Source organism: Sorghum bicolor, chromosome 4, assembly GCF_000003195.3.
Source record: "Sorghum bicolor cultivar BTx623 chromosome 4, Sorghum_bicolor_NCBIv3, whole genome shotgun sequence".
NCBI lineage: Eukaryota > Viridiplantae > Streptophyta > Magnoliopsida > Poales > Poaceae > Sorghum > Sorghum bicolor.
In genome coordinates, this window is record NC_012873.2 from 53773037 (window position 1) to 53790010 (window position 16974).

The 16974-nt window shown below is 45.1% G+C and overlaps 3 protein-coding genes across 3 annotated transcripts; 1 reads left to right on the forward strand and 2 right to left on the reverse strand.

Annotated features, from left to right (window-relative positions):
- LOC8072599 (dihydrolipoyllysine-residue acetyltransferase component of pyruvate dehydrogenase complex) lies at positions 5185–6066 on the reverse strand. The gene has a single exon (XM_002453983.2). It carries the CDS (start codon positions 5964–5966, stop codon positions 5448–5450), a length of 519 nt encoding a protein of 172 aa, XP_002454028.1. The 5' UTR covers positions 5967–6066; the 3' UTR covers positions 5185–5447.
- On the forward strand, positions 10338–13215 carry LOC8068918 (pentatricopeptide repeat-containing protein At1g09900). Its single transcript, XM_002452260.2, has 2 exons — positions 10338–12148; positions 13015–13215. Exon 1 carries the CDS (start codon positions 10402–10404, stop codon positions 12091–12093), a length of 1692 nt encoding a protein of 563 aa, XP_002452305.2. The 5' UTR covers positions 10338–10401; the 3' UTR covers positions 12094–12148; positions 13015–13215.
- Positions 13781–16120, reverse strand: LOC8068919 (probable protein kinase At2g41970). Its single transcript, XM_002453984.2, has 8 exons — positions 16026–16120; positions 15624–15830; positions 15262–15515; positions 15016–15142; positions 14644–14917; positions 14398–14530; positions 14208–14294; positions 13781–14101 (listed from the first exon to the last, which is right to left on the reverse strand). The coding sequence occupies exons 2-8, from the start codon at positions 15706–15708 to the stop codon at positions 13967–13969; spliced, it is 1095 nt and encodes a 364-aa protein (XP_002454029.1). The 5' UTR covers positions 15709–15830; positions 16026–16120; the 3' UTR covers positions 13781–13966.

Sequence of the window (16974 nt, forward strand, 5' to 3'; positions counted from 1 at the left end):
CTACTCATATGAGCACCTCCAATGGACTGAATCAGCAGATCTTAAGATCCACGAAGTTGCCACTATGGCTCCTTCTTACACTATATTGAGGAGTCATTTTTTATTTTTCTCTAAAAATAAAAGGAGTAGATGAACCTTAACATTGACGCACCACTAGTAAAGCTGTCGACACTAGCGACTGAAAGCTGAGTTTACCCTACTTAGCATTGGCGCATGCAGTACTGCGTGCATAAAAAGGAACACGTTTTACTCGAACTGAGATGTGAGGCTCACGCACATCCGGATCCGGCTGCCCCCCACCCCGATCGAGTCAACTGATCAGAAAGCAGCCAAAGTTTCTTGCATTGGGTTTTAATGGTGGCAGTGGCTTTCGCGCGTCATGCTCATGCGTGCAGGCAAGCGTTTCGGCTTCTGTTTGCAGTGCCGCGATGACTGATGAATGATGACTGCTGATGAGGAAGGCACCCACCCAGCGGCCAGTACTAGATGAGCACGACTGCACGAGCAATGCCTAGTACGCTGTCAATATCGTCGGACAGTATAGATAGATAGACATTACAGATGGATATCACATAGCAGGCCTCTACGGCGCAGTAGATCGACGCCGTTGCGTGCATCCGAGCAGCTGAACACTGGAATCCACCGGGATCGGAGGTCCAAACAGAGCAGAACATATGAGGATGAGCAGGCATGCACACCAACATACTATGAAATTCAGACACTGCATCGCGGTTGGGCATGAGTGTGCTTGGTTGGTGAAAGATGGACGGAAATGGGGAACAAACCTGCATGCCTCTTGTTGACTTAATCGCTTATTAGTTATTACAAACGCGCAGCAGCTAGAGCAAAGTGGCCCTAGGCCTTGTTTAGTTCACACCAAAAACAAAAAAACTTTTCAAGATTTCTTGTCACATCGATTCTTGTGGCATATGCATGGAGCATTAGATATAGATGAAAATAAAAACTAATCGTACAGTTTATCTGTAATTTGCGAGACGAATCTTATGAGCCTAGTTACTCCATGATTGAACAATGTTTGTCAAATACAAATGAAAATGCTACAATAGCTTTCCCAAAAAATTTTGGCAACTAAATAAGGCCCTAGAGAAAGGAAGGAAGTACTACTGCGGCTTTTTACCCTCTTCAAAGTCCAAATTGTTCATAGTGGGAACAAGTCAGGAATTAGGCCTTGTTTAGTTGGCAAAAAATTTTAAGATTCTCCGTCACATCTAATCTTTGTTCGCATGCATGGAACATAAAATATAGACAAAAATAAAAACTAATTGTACAGTTTATCTGTAATTTATGAGATGAATCTTTTGAGTCTACTTACTCCGTGATTGGACAATGTTTGTCAAATAAAAACGAAAGTACTACCGTAGCCAAAAACCAAAATTTTTACGAACTAAACAATGCCTTAATAAGAGGCAACAAATACTGGAGCGGAGCCGTCAGTGGTAGCAAATATTCGCCAAACGTTGATGCGGACACTAGCAAGTCCTGAATTCTCATTCCATTTCATTTTCAGCGGTCATGCTCATGCCTGCTGCCTGCATCCACAGATAGCTGAAACTAGCAGGCAGCCAATTACAGTCCAACAACATGCGTCCAAACTGCAAAAGAGACGATATGCAAGGGCCGGCCGGGAGCAGGCATCATCCTGGCCGCCGGTTTGTCAACGGAAAGCAGCAACAGCGACACGGCCACGGGCTCGACGCCACCACCCACACCCGCATCAAAGATAGCTCAGGTTTGTTGGTTCATTTGCATTGGTCATTTGGTCCCATACTCCTTTCCATGACACTTGACAGGCATAGCAAGCATGGACGACAGGAGGGCCGGTCACTTCAAGTTTTGTCCATGGCGGCCGCCAATTTTCTCCTCTGATGGTAGTAATAATCTGCCTTTTGCCTGTGTGGTCAGGTTAGGCTGTTTGCATTGGGTCTGCTTTTCTGGTGCTCAAAATTTTCAGGCTAAGGTCTTGTTTAGTTCGCAAAAATTTTTAAGATTCTCTGTCACATCGAATCTTTGGTCGCATGTATGGAGCATTAAATATAGATGAAAATAAAAACTAATTGCACAGTTTAACTGTAATTTGTGAGATGAATCTTTTGAGTCTAGTTACTCCGTGATTGGACAATGTTTGTCAAATAAAAACGAAAGTGCTACAGTAGCCAAAACCTAAAAATTTTGCAAACTAAACAAGACCTAAGCTACTCAGCAGCTTGTTGCGATATTCTCTTTCTAAAGTCGCGTCATCGACCGGTCACTTGTGTGACTGACTCCTTGTTCTGATTATTGGTCCAGTGCAGCACTGCTACGTGCTACCTCAATTTCAGAGATTCTAGCTAGTTTGGATCCCTATTCGGTACTGCCATTCCGAGTGCTGTAGCCATGTCTCTGTCGTTGGGTTAATCTATTTTGTTTCTAGTCTCCAAACAACGATGTTTGTGTACATCTATGTGCAGTTTAACTATCCTTGGTTTTGGTTGTATATGTGCTTCCTGATTTTTGCTGATCAAAGCTACAATCTTCAGTGTAACCGTAGAGATTGAGATCTCCAAAGAGACTTTAATAGGAAAAAGTGAAAGATGAAAGGAATGTAGCCAAATAAATCATGTTGCTTTGATTTCAGTTCAAAGAGGGACTTGATATTCTTTTTACCAACACTGTATGATCTTTATGTTCTTACAGACTCTGCTACTTTAGTTAGATATTCATAGCTTAGATACAGGATCAAAACTTGAGAATATATATAAGTTCTTTTTTTTTCAGGGAATCAGAGTACACAAGTTCAGAGAAAAGGACTTCTGAAAATAGGATATTGTAGTTATCTGCATTGAGGTCGTAGTAAGCTGATATTCAACTCCATACTTTTATATTAGTATTATGATACTTACCTACTATGCTCTTCGGGTGTTCTTTGCAAATAATCAGCATGGGCCGTGCGTACGTGGCCAGCGTTTCAAAAGTTTAGAGAGTCTGGCTAGTATGGATTTTCGTACTTATCCCTGCTATGTAAAGCATTTTTAGAGGCCTGGACGCTTCTACTTATCCATCTCTATAAACCAGGATAGGATAGCAGTCCAACCAAACACACTCATATTAATTTGCTGAGGCAAGGTCTAACCTAGCCAGGCTTCAATTCTAGCCAGGTTTCAGCTAAGCCAGGAAACCAAACACACACTACAAGCAGCCAAACTTATACGTGAGCAGCAACCTCTAACTAACCTCATCCATGCTATCTGAGGTCCTATCTTGTATACTGAAGCTCACAGCAACCAAAAGCTGCCGAAATGCCATGTGAAACTTCCAGCTTGCATTAGAAAACTTGCTTGCACTGCCATAGCCCAATACTATGCATAGCGCGCGGCCCACCATCCTGGTATGTAAGACACTAAGCAAAGCACTTTTCCTGGGCATGTCCTCTCGTGCTAGCCTCAATGCCAATTTCTCGCGCACACCCACAGGAGCATGACCCTGCCAAACCTTCGCCCAACAACCACCACACAAAAATCCATGCCCATCAAAACATTGTGCTTACACCTTCGACCTAACCACGTTCCACCACTGCTAATATACCCACAAATCAACTCCACGGCATGTCCTCGACCTAGCTTGACATAGAACCAAAGAGACTATCGAGATCACCATCGCTCCTTCACCACCACTTTGGCTCCTCTGATGTTTTGCCATGCCATGCTGCGCAGCCAACAGAACAATGTCTCCTCGCATGACCACTAACGCAATACAACACTAGTCCGTTATGGTTCCACGCAGTGTTGCCCCGCAACCCCCCAAGACTACCTGAGTGGTAGTCGGTATTGCCCTATAACCACCAAATATGGATGAAGCGCCACCCCTGGGAGCCATGAGGCCCACTAGGGCCTTGTTTAGATGCGAAAAGATTTTAGATTTCGCTACTGTAGCACTTTCGTTTGTTTGTGTCAAATATATTGTTCAATCATAGACTAACTAGGATCAAAAGATTCGTCTCGCGATTTACAGTTGAACTGTGTAATTAGTTTTTATTTTCGTCTATATTTAATGCTTCATGCATGTGCCGAAAGATTCGAAGTGACAGAAATCTTGAAAACTTTTTGGTTTTTGGTGTGAAGTAAACAAGGCCTAGATAGACTCTTATCGTGCACGGTGGCAAATCAGCCGCCTCTTTCATGGATGGAGTGTTGTTGACGTTGCCATAGCCATCTTCGCCCATCCAGTTATAGAAAAGAGTCGAAGAGCCTTGTCGCTAGGTTCATCGTGATTGCACATGGGCATCCGACGAAGGGTTGTAGCGGCGACGAGGTCAAGGGACACAGGGTTCCATCTTTTTTTCTACCAAAAGAATCTAGAAATAAAGGTTTATGAAGAGGGGGATTTGGGAGATGAGTGCTAGGCTTCAAGCCATGATTATATTTGATCAAGTTCCAAAGATCCCTAATAAAACACTGAAAAATCAAATCAAATACAGATCCAAGAAGTGACTCCAAAAATATAGGAATAGATAAAATTCAGATCATGATGAGAAGGAAGCAACTATATTTGGGTTTGGAATCAAAATTAGTAAATCATGGTGGAGCTTCGTATTGGAAGCCATATATGTTGCGTTCCATTGTATTATCGAGTTGATATCTGATCCAGGTGAAGCTTGACGCGTGAGTTTTGATTTTGTGGCGACCGTGAGTGTGATGGAGACCCTCGACTGGGGACCACGGACGCGTTTGCTGCGGTGGGAGCTGGCCGGCAGGGTGACGGCCCGGCCCCGATAGGTGATGACTAAGCAGCGTCGCCACACAGCAATCATGCGACTATTTGCTTAACTGTGACACTACAGACAATAATGCACTAAACGTACCGTCATCTCTCAGGGCAGCGCAACTCATGGTGTCATTTATTTGAAACCAAATTTGTTTAAAGTTGTTTAGATCGGTCCTATCTCTATCTAAGTCTAAATATTTAACATATCATATCGTATCAGTATCTAAATATTTAAATTGTATATTTATAATTTTGACATTCAATTATATCTTATTTGATTTGATTAATATTATTCATATTAAAATTTAAATCTGATCAAATATATGAAATGAAATATGATATCCGTCCTGGTATCAGTATCACGCAACGCATTGTCGCACAATTGACGGCGTCTCGCCGTCCTGCTGCCAGGGAAAAGTCGACTGAAAGTGAACGGTTCCGTTATTAAAAGCTACTGCAAGGTGGAGCGAGCAGCGAGGCTTGAAAAAAAAAAAGAAATCAATTCACTGCATTAACCTTTTCGTACACCTCAGCACGTAGTAGGGTTGGAAAGAAAAAAAAAAAGGGAATAAAAGCTATTTTTGTATGCAGAATTAGCAGCAGGCGGGACGCTGTACAGTGCCAGGAGCAAGCACAAGTGATCGATGATGTTGCCCCGTCAGCTCACCCAACAACCGAGCTGTCGGTCACGCTGGCGCGGGCCGCGACGCAGCAGCAGCAGCCGCCGCCGGAGCCGCCGCCGCCGCCTCCTCCTCGGCCTCGGCCTCGGCCTTCCCCCGCGCGGCCGCCGCTGGGCGCCGCTGCCGCGCGCGCAGGACCAGCAGGAGCGCGACGAGCGCCGCCTGCATTGCGACGGCCACGCCTGCGAGCGCGACCCCGAACCGCTCGCCGAAGTTGAGCCGGCGCCACCACGGCGACGGCCTCGACGTCGGCGGAGCCAGAGGACGAGGACGGCGCGCGCCCCCGCCTCGCTGATGCCCCGGCGGCTGGGTTTCGTCGTTGTTCCCGGGCGACGACGGGACGTGACGCGGCGGCCTCCTCGGCGTGGGACGGTGGTGCGGCGCCGGCGCGGGAGCCGGGGACGGGGACGGGGAGCCCGCAGCGGCCGCGGCGCTGGGCAGGGGAGGAAGCAGCTGGGAGGAGAGGAGCAGCGGGGCGAGGAGGGCGGTGGCGGTCAGCAGGGCCCGGACGACGCGCGGCGCCATGGTGATTGGGGAGGCATTCGGGCTGGGGTGGAGCTGCAGCTGCAGGCTACTGGACTGGACGGGGGGATGCGGCGGACATGCGCAGTTATGAGCGGAGCGCGACGCGGTTCTGGTTTCCAGCTTGTGGTGCCGATTGCCGTGTGGGGACCGGGACTGGGACCGGGACCGGGATGCGCCGCGCTGTCCGTACTGGTACTGGTACTGCCGCGCTGTGCGGGTCCGCTCCGGGTGTCCTGATAGCGATCTGCGACCTGTCTCGTACCTTCTTCCAACGCCCGGCCTTAGTTTCAAAATTTATTAAGACTAGCAAATATGCGCGTGCGTTGCAACAGGAGAAAAATATTAAATGATCATAGAAAGTGATGACATAATGTTACATATCTATTTATATTTATTCTTTTTATAAAATTTAAAGTCTACTATTTTATTAAATGGTAATAGTGTTCATATGACATAATGCTTACTATTTCTATGGTATTAGATAGTTAATATTTACAATAATATATAGCGCGAAGACATATTTATTTAATAATAAAAATAGAAATTAGTCAAACCTTATCTTACTCTAATATTATCTACAATAATATGTAGCTTGAAGACATATTTATTTAATAATAAAAATAGAAATTAGTAAAACCTTATCTTAGTCTAATATTATCTCTTAATATAGCTTAGTATTATAAAACATGAGAAGTTTGTTGCTAACTTTTTTTTTATTTAGATTAGATTTCTATGAAATATGATATATCAGTTAAATGTATGTAGATTATGAATACATGCGCTTATGAAGTGTTCATATGACATAACAACACATCGTGCAAAGGTAGTGTAAGCATCCTCAAGCATAAATTTAGGTAAATTAGTAAATTAGTGAGATATGTAGAAATAGTGCTAAAACTTTTACCACAAATCAAGCATCACATTAAATAGACTACCATAAAATTTTCAAAATAATTTGAGCAAGATAACTATAATTTCAATTTTACACTAAAAACATAGGCAAGCATCTTCAACAAAAAAAATATATTAAAATTTTTGATATTTTTTGTTTACTGCATTGTTCTACATATGTGGAGCTGAACAAAATTTGTTTTGTAATTTTTAGATTTTTCTATGAATTACTACGCATTTATCAATTTCAGTCGATCAATTTTACACTAAAAAACATAGGCAAGCATCTCCAGCAAAAAAAGATAAAATAAAAATTATGATATTTTTTGTTTACTGCATGGATCTACATATGTAGAGTTGAACAAATTTTATTTTGTAATTTTTAAATTTTTCTATGAATTACTATATATTTATCAATTTTCAGCCGATTGAAATAATAAAAGAAAAGTAAATTAATAGGATAAATATTTTGTATTTAGGCCCCTATAATTTCTTTAATCTTAATGTGTTGTAATATATAAAGGAGATTTCATATTGGGAATCTAAAAAAACTTTTATTCTTTTTTCCTCTCTGCTATCGGAAGCCACGATTCCATCATCCAGACGGACGGAAGCCCAGGCAGGCCGAGTCGGTACCGAGGCAGAAAAAATTTTGGCAAACTAAAATTTTCACAATTTAGTAGTAGGGATAGATTTCTGGTTATATCAATTTTTGGACATATGCACGAAGGATTAAATATAGATAAAAAATAACTAATTGTATAATTTATCTATAATTTACGAGACAAATCTTTTAAATTATAGTAATTGTCAAAATAAATACAAATGAAAGTGCTATAGTAACCAAACCTAAAAATTTTCGTAAACTAAATAAGTCCTAAGCCAACACAAATCGACAACAGACATGTTTATAGTTTAATCCGAATAACAACTGCTGGCATCTTTTAGTCTAGATACTGTTTTGTATATATACAGGCCTTGTTTAGTTTTGATTTTTTTTAGATTTTGGCTACTATAGCATTTTTTGTTTTATTAGACAATTAGTGTCTAATTATGAACTAATTAGACTTAGAAGATTCATCTTACGTTTTATAGGCAAATTATGCAATTAGTTTTTGTTTTCGTCTATATTTAATGCTTCATGTATGTGCTAAAAAATTCGATGTGATGGGTGAAACATTTTTAGGTGGGGAACTAAACAAGGCCATAGAACTAGAGAAAGGGTGAAAGGTCCTTTCTTAAACTTAATTGCTAGGGTTAAAAGAAACAAGTAGTATAAAATCTTGAGTTCATCAATCACTGTTACAAGAGGCCATGCCAACCTTATATACTGGAGGGCGATAGGAGTACATGTTAAGAAGGTTTCCTAGGGTTTTGAGTCATCCTACTTCAGTCTAGCAGTGTCGAGCCCCCTCTTTGTCTTGTAATGGGGGTCCAACGATGCCCCAACTACCTCTGTCACAGCCTAGAGCTGATTTTGTCTTGTCTGTTGTTGTTCTGCCTTCCCTGGATTCACCTTCTTTGTGATGTCCTGCTCTCATGGATTGGGATGCTGCCATGCGGGCTCGGATCCATTTGTGTAGCAGGCGCACGATGGCCTTTGTACGTCGCGTCACACTATAGGCATGACCCTACATTAGGAGTGGTAGACATAACCTCACTAGAGCGAGGAAACAAAGCTCCGATAGGGTCTCATGCTTTAATGCTTTGTGTTGCATGTCACCTTCTAGATACCTAACATATTCTAAGGTATATTCTCAGTGTCAGTCGAGAATGGAAGTCTTGCTTGAGCAAGATAAAGCTCATATTGCAGGGCTTGCTCAAGCAAGACGTCCCCAAGGGCCAAGAGACACTTAAGTGCTCGAGCCCCTAAGAGTGGATGACCTGAACGAGGACTTAGCCTCTTTGGTCATTTTCATGCGCCAAGATTGCATGAAGTGGTGGGCCCATGAAGCTATTCGCTAATGGACCGAAGTGTACATACGAACACAATTGTAGAAATTGTCCCCTAGAGTCCCTGGCTAATTAGGAGAATAAGTTAATGGGTTAATCAAACTGCCATGCTTCTTAATTCAGAGACTTAGGGGATGTTTGGTTGCTAGCCATAATCTACCACAACTAATTTTAGGCAAGTGTGGCAAGCCACAAAAAGTGTGGCTCGCTAGCCACAGTTTGCCACACTTTACCTTAGGCAAGTTTGACCAAGTTGGCAAGTGTTTGGTTGACAACTAAGTTTAGGCATGATTCTTTTGGGCTCGACATGTCATAGAGTTAAAAAGTATGGCAAGATTCCTTTAGGCATGGCAAAGTGTGGCAACCAATTTGCTAGCCACACTTGCCTAAAGTTAGTTGTGGTAGATTATGGCTAGCAACCAAACATCCCCTGGTTGCCACACTTTGTCATGCCTAAAGGAATCTTGCCACACTTTTTAACTCTATGACATGTGGAGCCCAAAAGAATCATGCCTAAACTTAGTTGTCAACCAAACACTTGCCAACTTGGTCAAACTTGCCTAAGGTAAAATGTGGCAAACTGTGACCAGCAACCAAACAGCCCGTTAATCTACCCTTATGCTTTGATATTCAATAGAAATCTTATCCCTCTCAATATATGACATAGCTTCTCGACCTCCACAATAATGTAACTTCTTACCATCATTGAAAATTCACCATTGAATGAAATCTAAGAGCCAAGAAATCCAGTGGTCCCCTTACTCTATAATTGTACTTACCCTACAGTGACCCAAAAAGGATGCAAGCTAAGCTATAGAACATGGTTCAATTTAAGACCTAAGTCAATTAACCTAACTGCATATCGTATTTGTACTTCAACAAATCAGAGGAACAAGAATCCTAACTTGGCAATCCATTCTCAGCACATAATGGTTCCTCCCACGGTCCTCTTATAGGCCGTACTCCTTTCTTTTGACATTTGTGGCCTCTTTCGTTGTGGCGACAATGATGGCAACATAAATGGTGAGTTAGAGTAGCTTGAGTTAGGAATGGGAAGGAGAGGAAGAGATGGTGCATCGAGTGAGGGGGGTTAACACCCTCTGCCTATGTGTTGTTCTAACAAATATACACATGCCACATTGTACAGTTGAGGTGGCCAAGTTTGGACCTAGGGAAGGGAGGGCACGTGTCTATTTCCAATACCATAATGAGCACGACTGCCTTGTTTCCGAGTCTTTTGTTAAGGCTTTGTTTAGTTCTATTTTTCTTTTTGCAAAATGGATACTATACTATTTTTGTTTGTATTTGACAAATATTGTCAGATCATGAACTATCTAGGTTTAAAAGATTCATCTTGTAAATTACAACACAATTAGTTATTTTTTATCTATATTTAATGTTTTATGTATTTTGCAAAAAATTTTGGAAGTAAACAAGACCTGAAACGTTGGACTGTGGCGATAGTTCAGAAAGTTTTTTTTTCCTTTTCTTTTGGGAAACCGATAGTTCAGAAAGTTAAATCGGACTTTTTCCCTTCCTTTTCTCCACTGACCTTATCGTCGCCGCTGCGCTGCGTCGTGGCCCGACATCGATGGCCGCCGCGCCTTCGCCCGCTGCGCCGCCGTCGCACATGTCCGCCGCTCTCATCACCTTCCCCTCCTCTCACCCCTACCCTTCCCTTCCCGCGCCGCCCAAGCCCCCAACACCCAGGCCCCCTCAACTCCACCTCGTCCCCCGCGTCGCCGCATCCGCGGCCACCGCGCGCCGCAGCGCCTCCTCCACCTCCGCCACCGAACGCCTCCACGCTCTCGTACGCCGCGGAGAACTCGATGACGCCCTCCGCCTCGTCGAGTCCCTCGCGGGGCTCAACCCGCCCTCGCCCGCCGCGGCGGGGCCCTGCGCCGCGCTCATCAAGAAGCTCTGCGCGTCGGGCCGCACCGCGGACGCGCGCCGCGTGCTGGGCGCGTGCGGGCGCGACGTCGTGGCCTACAACGCCATGGTGGCGGGCTACTGCGGGGCCGGGCAGCTCGACGCCGCGCGCAGGCTCGTGGCGGACATGCCCGTGGAGCCCGACGCGTATACCTACAACACGCTCATCCGAGGCCTTTGTGGCCGCGGCCGGACCAGCAACGCCCTCGCGGTGCTCGACGATATGCTCCGCCGCGGCTGCTTGCCCGACGTCGTCACCTACACCATTCTGCTCGAGGCCACCTGCAAGAGGAACGGGTACAAGCAGGCCATGAAGCTTCTCGATGAGATGCGGGACAAGGGGTGCGCCCCGGACATCATCACCTATAATGTCGTCCTCAATGGTATCTGCCAGGAAGGCCGGGTTGACGACGCAATGGAGTTCTTGGAGAACTTACCGTCCTATGGGGGCGAGCCGAACACTGTTAGCTACAATATTGTGCTGAAGGGCTTGTTCACTGCAGAACGGTGGGAAGACGCGGAGAAGCTCATGGAAGAGATGGCCCACAAGGGTTGCCCTCCGAATGTGGTAACATTTAATATGCTCATCAGTTTTTTGTGTCGTAGAGGATTGGTTGAGCCCGCAATGGAAGTTCTTGAGCAGATCCCCAAGTATGGATGCACGCCTAATTCATTGAGTTATAACCCACTTCTTCATGCCTTCTGCAAACAAAAGAAGATGGATAAAGCAATGGCATTTGTAGAACTAATGGTGTCCAGGGGTTGTTACCCAGACATCGTTTCATACAACACTCTGCTTACTGCACTCTGCCGCAATGGGGAAGTTGATGTTGCTATTGATTTGCTTCATCAACTCAAGGGCAAAGGCTGTAGCCCGGTCTTGATTAGTTATAACACGGTCATTGATGGCCTTACTAAGGCTGGCAAAACAAAGGAAGCATTAGAACTGTTGGATGAGATGATCAGCAAAGGGCTCCAACCAGATATCATTACTTATACAACAATAGCTTCTGGTCTTTGTAGAGAAGACAAAATTGAGGAGGCGATTAGAACATTTTGTAAAGTGCAAGATATGGGTATAAGGCCCACTGTGGTGCTGTACAATGCTATTCTTCTTGGGCTCTGCAAAAGGCGTGAAACACATAATGCTATCGACCTGTTCTCTTACATGATATCGAATGGCTGCATGCCGAATGAATCGACTTACACTATACTTGTTGAAGGCTTGGCTTATGAAGGCTTGGTAAAGGAGGCAAGAGACTTACTTGGTCAATTGTGCTCTAGAGGAGTTGTAAATAAGAAATTTATGAAGAAAGGAGCCGTTAAGATGCTAGATGGACCTACACAAACTTAGGATGATCAGTTAGTGTATGCTATATGAACTTCTTCGGCAGGGGACTTTCTTGACAGTACGATTGCAATTGCTTAACTGATGCTACTTTCTTATTAACCTGTGGAGTGCCTTTTGTCAAATTTTTAGCATAAAGCCTACTCCATTTTTCAAATGACTAGAAATTTGCTTGCATTATTTTTGTTTATTTCTTGTGCACATAATCATCTTTGGCATGGTAGTACCTGTGCAAAACTAGAAAGTTGGTTTATTCATGTTGAAATGCAAATTGAATGAAAGATGTTTCACAACTAGCTACTGCTTGGAACCGGAGGCCCAAATCTGGATTGCTTTATATTACATAAAAATCTCAATTGAACGGAAATTAGTCATCCAGATTTCCCCATGTCACATGGTGTTACAAAACTACAGAGGATTAGCCAGTAACCAGAAGTGTGATTCAAAACCTCACTTCTCAGTGGCTGATGTTCCTGCTTGGAATGGAAGGCATATTGAAATTGTTAGATCCAGCTTTTCTACTGAAACGTAAATGCACTGTGTATGTGTATCATAGTATCTCAACTGGCATAGAGTAAAATACTCCTTGAGGTCTACTATGTACTGTGATAGTTCCTAGGAGTTAACCTGAACCTTTTAGTTATTTATTGATTTATTGCTAGTATTGAGAGAAGGGCATGATTATGCTCACATCTGCCATTATGATCCAAGTGGTTGGAGACATCTCTTTAGTTTTGGGGTGATCAGTAAAAGATCAAGTAACAAATCACTACCTGAATGCTGTTATGTTTTGCACGATCAATCTTCGCTTAGCATGTTATACTTTAAAATTTTCCTTAACTATTTCTTTAGGGAAAGGCTTCTGTGTGTTTTTATCCTTTTCAGCTTCTGCTGACCTGGTTTTAGCTACCTCTTATTCTATTACAGTGCACAAATGCTAGTGGGAGGCAACTGTCTTGGATTGCCATCAGAAAGTGCTCACACATTGTTCCTCTTACCTTTTTGTTTTGAAGTGTATAAACATGAGCCTTATTCATCAGTCAGGAGGTGTAATCTGGTCACATGTCCAACGCTCTAGTGGTAATAATGCAAATAATTGGTGAAAGTTTCTCATGTTCATTGTATGTAGAATTTTTTTCCCATTTACTTACCAAAGTTTTGGTTTAAGCATAAGCAAGATTTGAAGTTATCAGAGTGTGCTCCTTCGGACTATTTCTACTTTGTAATAGGTCCCAGCAATTACATGGTGAAAAAGAGTCTATGATCTCTTGGTGAAAAAGAGTCAATAATCTCTTGGTGAAAAAGAGCCAATAATCTCTTGATCTGATTCAGTTTCATTCCTGTAGCGCTGGCTGTGACTTTATGTTATTTGGAAAAGCTGGGAACTCGCAGTCATCTCCATGACCACACTTAGAATCAAGGTGTGTGTCATGCAATGCTTGTCAAGCCTTATTTAGGAGGAAAAAACAGCAAACATATCAAGTTGTAAGCGTGACAAAAGGAAATTTGCATATATATATTATTCGCAACACCAATCGTTAGCACATAATTAGCAAGCTTTTGTTCAGCATCACTTTATGTGAATTATTAAAAAGAATTTTGAGGTTATGTCTACCTTTCTAGCTGGAAACAACATGTGTACTTTCTAAAACTGCACATGTTATATCACAAGACAAACAAAAAAGCACACGAATTCAGAGTACTGGATTAACATTTTACAAAATTCCCCTATATGTGTCCTGCAGTACCAGCAGATTAGTGGTTTTTACAAAAGCATAGGCGCTGGATCGATGGAGCAAGGATGCGTGGTTCCTTAACATACTTCTACGATCGTGTTCAGGAGTCAGATATGAGCAGGCTAATTCTGTCATCTGGTTGATCAGGATTGTGGTGCTGCTGCTGGAGCGGCTGGTTTGGGTGCATTTAGAAGAGGCGTGATCGCCTTCACCACGATGGTCATGTTTGGTCGGAAATCGGATTCGTACTGAACGCACAACGCTGCAACTGCTGCCAGCTGAAAATTCAGAAAATGCCAGTAAGTCCCTGTAGCATATCCGGCAAACTGCTGAAAAGTTCCTGGAAACATGCATAGCGCAAGAACTTTTTCTTGCTTTGTTTACCTTTGCAACAGCCTTTGGAGGGTAGTCACTGTTGAGCTTCGGATCAACACACTGCTTCACTTTATCTTCACTCAACCTTGGAGTGGCCTACTCACACGATTGCATACGACATTGTCAGTCAGGAGATTATTGGCATTTGCATATCATGATGAGTTTCAGAAAGGAAACGAAATTGAACAAATCGCATTACCCAAGTAACAAGACTTTGTTGGCCTTTCGGCATGGTGTGATCGACCGGCTTCCTTCCGGTCAGCAACTCTAGAAGGATCACGCCGAAGCTGTAGACATCGCTCTTTTGGTTGATCTGGCCTGTCATAGCGTATCTGAGAAAATGGTTCAGATTACCAACAGTAAGAAGGCTAATGCTACAAAAGCAAAACAATGCAGTAGTTGCACAGTTTGTGATGCCACATTGTTCTTCATGGATCATTCTTACTCTGGGGCATGGTATCCAAAAGTCCCTAGCACACGAGTGGAGTGCAACCGTGCGGCGGTGTCGGTCCCCTGGTTGGTGAGGTTGAAATCAGCGATCTTGGAGCTGAAATCGTCGAATATGAGGACGTTGCTGGACCGGATGTCTCGGTGAACGATCGACGGCTGGACCTTCTCGTGGAGGTACTCTAGCCCTCTTGCTGCTCCGTAAGCTATCTTCACTCGCTGAGCCCAGTTGAGCACGGGGCCTGGCTCCGCACCCTGAACTCCTTTCTTCCCTGCACACAAACAAAGCAATGCCAGAATCAATCGATCGTTCCATGATGCTTGCAATGTCGCCGCCGGCCGGCCGTAGAAGAGATGCATGGATCGTCACCGTGTAGTATGTTATGCAAAGAACCCATTGTGGCAAACTGGTAGGCTAGCATGCGGGTGCCGTCCTCCAAGCAGTACCCCAAGAGCTCCAGGAAATACTCGTTCTTGAGCTTGGAGACCATCGCTATCTGTAGGATGGGAGTCATGGAGATGGGAGACGATCGAGCAGGCAACGTTAAGAAACGAGAGGAAGAGGGAGATGATGATGACGTGAGGAGGCAGGCATGGCAATGGCATGCGTCCGCACCTGCGCGGCGAAGTCGGTGTCGGAGTCTTGCGAGGCGTTGGTGTCGAGCTTCTTGATGACGGCGGCGCGGCCGTCGCTGAGGGTGGCGTTGTAGACGCGGCCGTAGGAGCCCTCGCCGATGAGGGCGCGGTCGCTGAAGTTGTTGGTGATCTTCTTGAGCTCGTCGAAGGGGATGGCGGGCACGTCGATGCTCACGGGCTTGGCGGGGCCGCCGACCCTGGGCGCGCCCGGTCCCCTCGGCCCACCTCGGTTGCCTGCATGCGCCATGCGTGGATTGAGATGACAAGGCACGCAGCACAGCAGTGGTGGTCAGACGACATCGACGGTGATCTGATGATGCCCTGCATGCAGCTGTACCGTACCGGGGGCATTGGCATTGGGTGGCGGAACCGCCTGGTTGGCCGGCGGGCCGTAGCTGTCCTCCTCGGCGCCACCGCAGCAAGACATCTTTAATTGTCGGTTCCTCTCCTCCTCCTCCTTCTCCTCCTCCTCGCCGGACTGGATGGCGGCGACGGTCGATGCGCGGCCGGGGTTGATTTGGGGTCGGTCAGCAGATCATGCCGCACGACCTGGCGATGGTCACATTCTCTTATCAAGCAATTAAAGATCAGCAATGGAATATTCATTGACAGATGGTCCTCGGAGCTAGAGAAGACATTGCATAATGCAAGAAATCGATCGGCGACAAGGCGGCGGATGCAGAAAATATGCTGACACGAATGATGATGTGTGAGAAGAAATTAAGGCTGAGCTCCGTTACCTACCTCCCCAAAAGCAAGCTCCGACGGCACCTACGAGAGAAGAGGGCGAGAACAGCAGCAACGGCGTGGGTGGCCGGCCGCGGGGGAGGGAGGGAGGGAGGAGGACGATAGATTAGCGGTGGGAGCTCCTTTTTCCGCGGGAAAGGAGGCGTCCCACCCGTTTTAACTGCTGGATGGATCGATCGATCGCGCCACCCTGGGCAGGCGCTTGCTTGATTCAACTCGTTTTCTTGTGCGCCCCGCCCCTACCCGCGCGAGTCTATTCTTAGCAAGGGAAGGAGGATGCACGCTTCTTCCCATCCGCCTGCACTTTGCCCTTTGTGATGGAATTTGTCTACCGTACGGCTCTAGTCCCTCTAGAGGAGCCCTATCAAACATTTTTTTAGAGAAACTGTTTTTGTCTGAACCATTTTAGCGAAACCACAATTTGTGGCTTCACCAAAACGGTTCCGGCTCCTCCAGAAGAGCCCCTCGTAAGGCCCAAGTGTTTTGAACTTCTCTTGCACTTGATTTCTTTTCTACCCCAGCCTGACGTGCCGCCGCCACTCACCGCCCATTGCTCCACCATGAGCTCTAATGAGACTCTACTGTGTCCGCAGCAGCCTCCTGCTCCTTCTTTCGTGCCGCTATCATGGACAACGTGATCGTCCCCATCCCAACATAGTCCAACCCCCTCCTCCTCCACTTGTACCAGCAGTGTCACTGTCACCGCCGTCTCTCGCATCCCCACTGCTAGGCCCGCTTGCCTCCCCTGACCACCTTTCTAAGCCTGCCGATGATGGAGAAGAAGAGAGGGAGACAAAAGGAAGAGAAAGAGAAATCTAGTGTTGGAACACTCGAGTGGGGTATAGTTGTTTTGTTGTGATTTACCGCGTCCATCCTTCTTTTTCTCCTTTTGCATGATATATCCATCCAATCATTGATTTTCTACTTTCATTTACATGCCCATAAC

What these genes read in the sequence shown, in the direction of transcription:
- LOC8068919 (XM_002453984.2), bottom strand. Translation starts at nt 15,708, where the DNA reads ATGTCTTGCTGCGGTGGCGCCGAGGAGGACAGCTACGGCCCGCCGGCC. An exon ending in ACCCAATGCCAATGCCCCCG is followed by an intron (nt 15,516 to 15,623) that starts GTACGGTACAGC and finishes TGGCGCATGCAG; the next exon opens with GCAACCGAGGTGGGCCGAGG. An exon ending in AACAAAGTCTTGTTACTTGG is followed by an intron (nt 14,295 to 14,397) that starts GTAATGCGATTT and finishes TCGTGTGAGTAG; the next exon opens with GCCACTCCAAGGTTGAGTGA.
- LOC8068918 (XM_002452260.2), top strand. Translation starts at nt 10,402, where the DNA reads ATGGCCGCCGCGCCTTCGCCCGCTGCGCCGCCGTCGCACATGTCCGCC.
- LOC8072599 (XM_002453983.2), bottom strand. Translation starts at nt 5,966, where the DNA reads ATGGCGCCGCGCGTCGTCCGGGCCCTGCTGACCGCCACCGCCCTCCTC.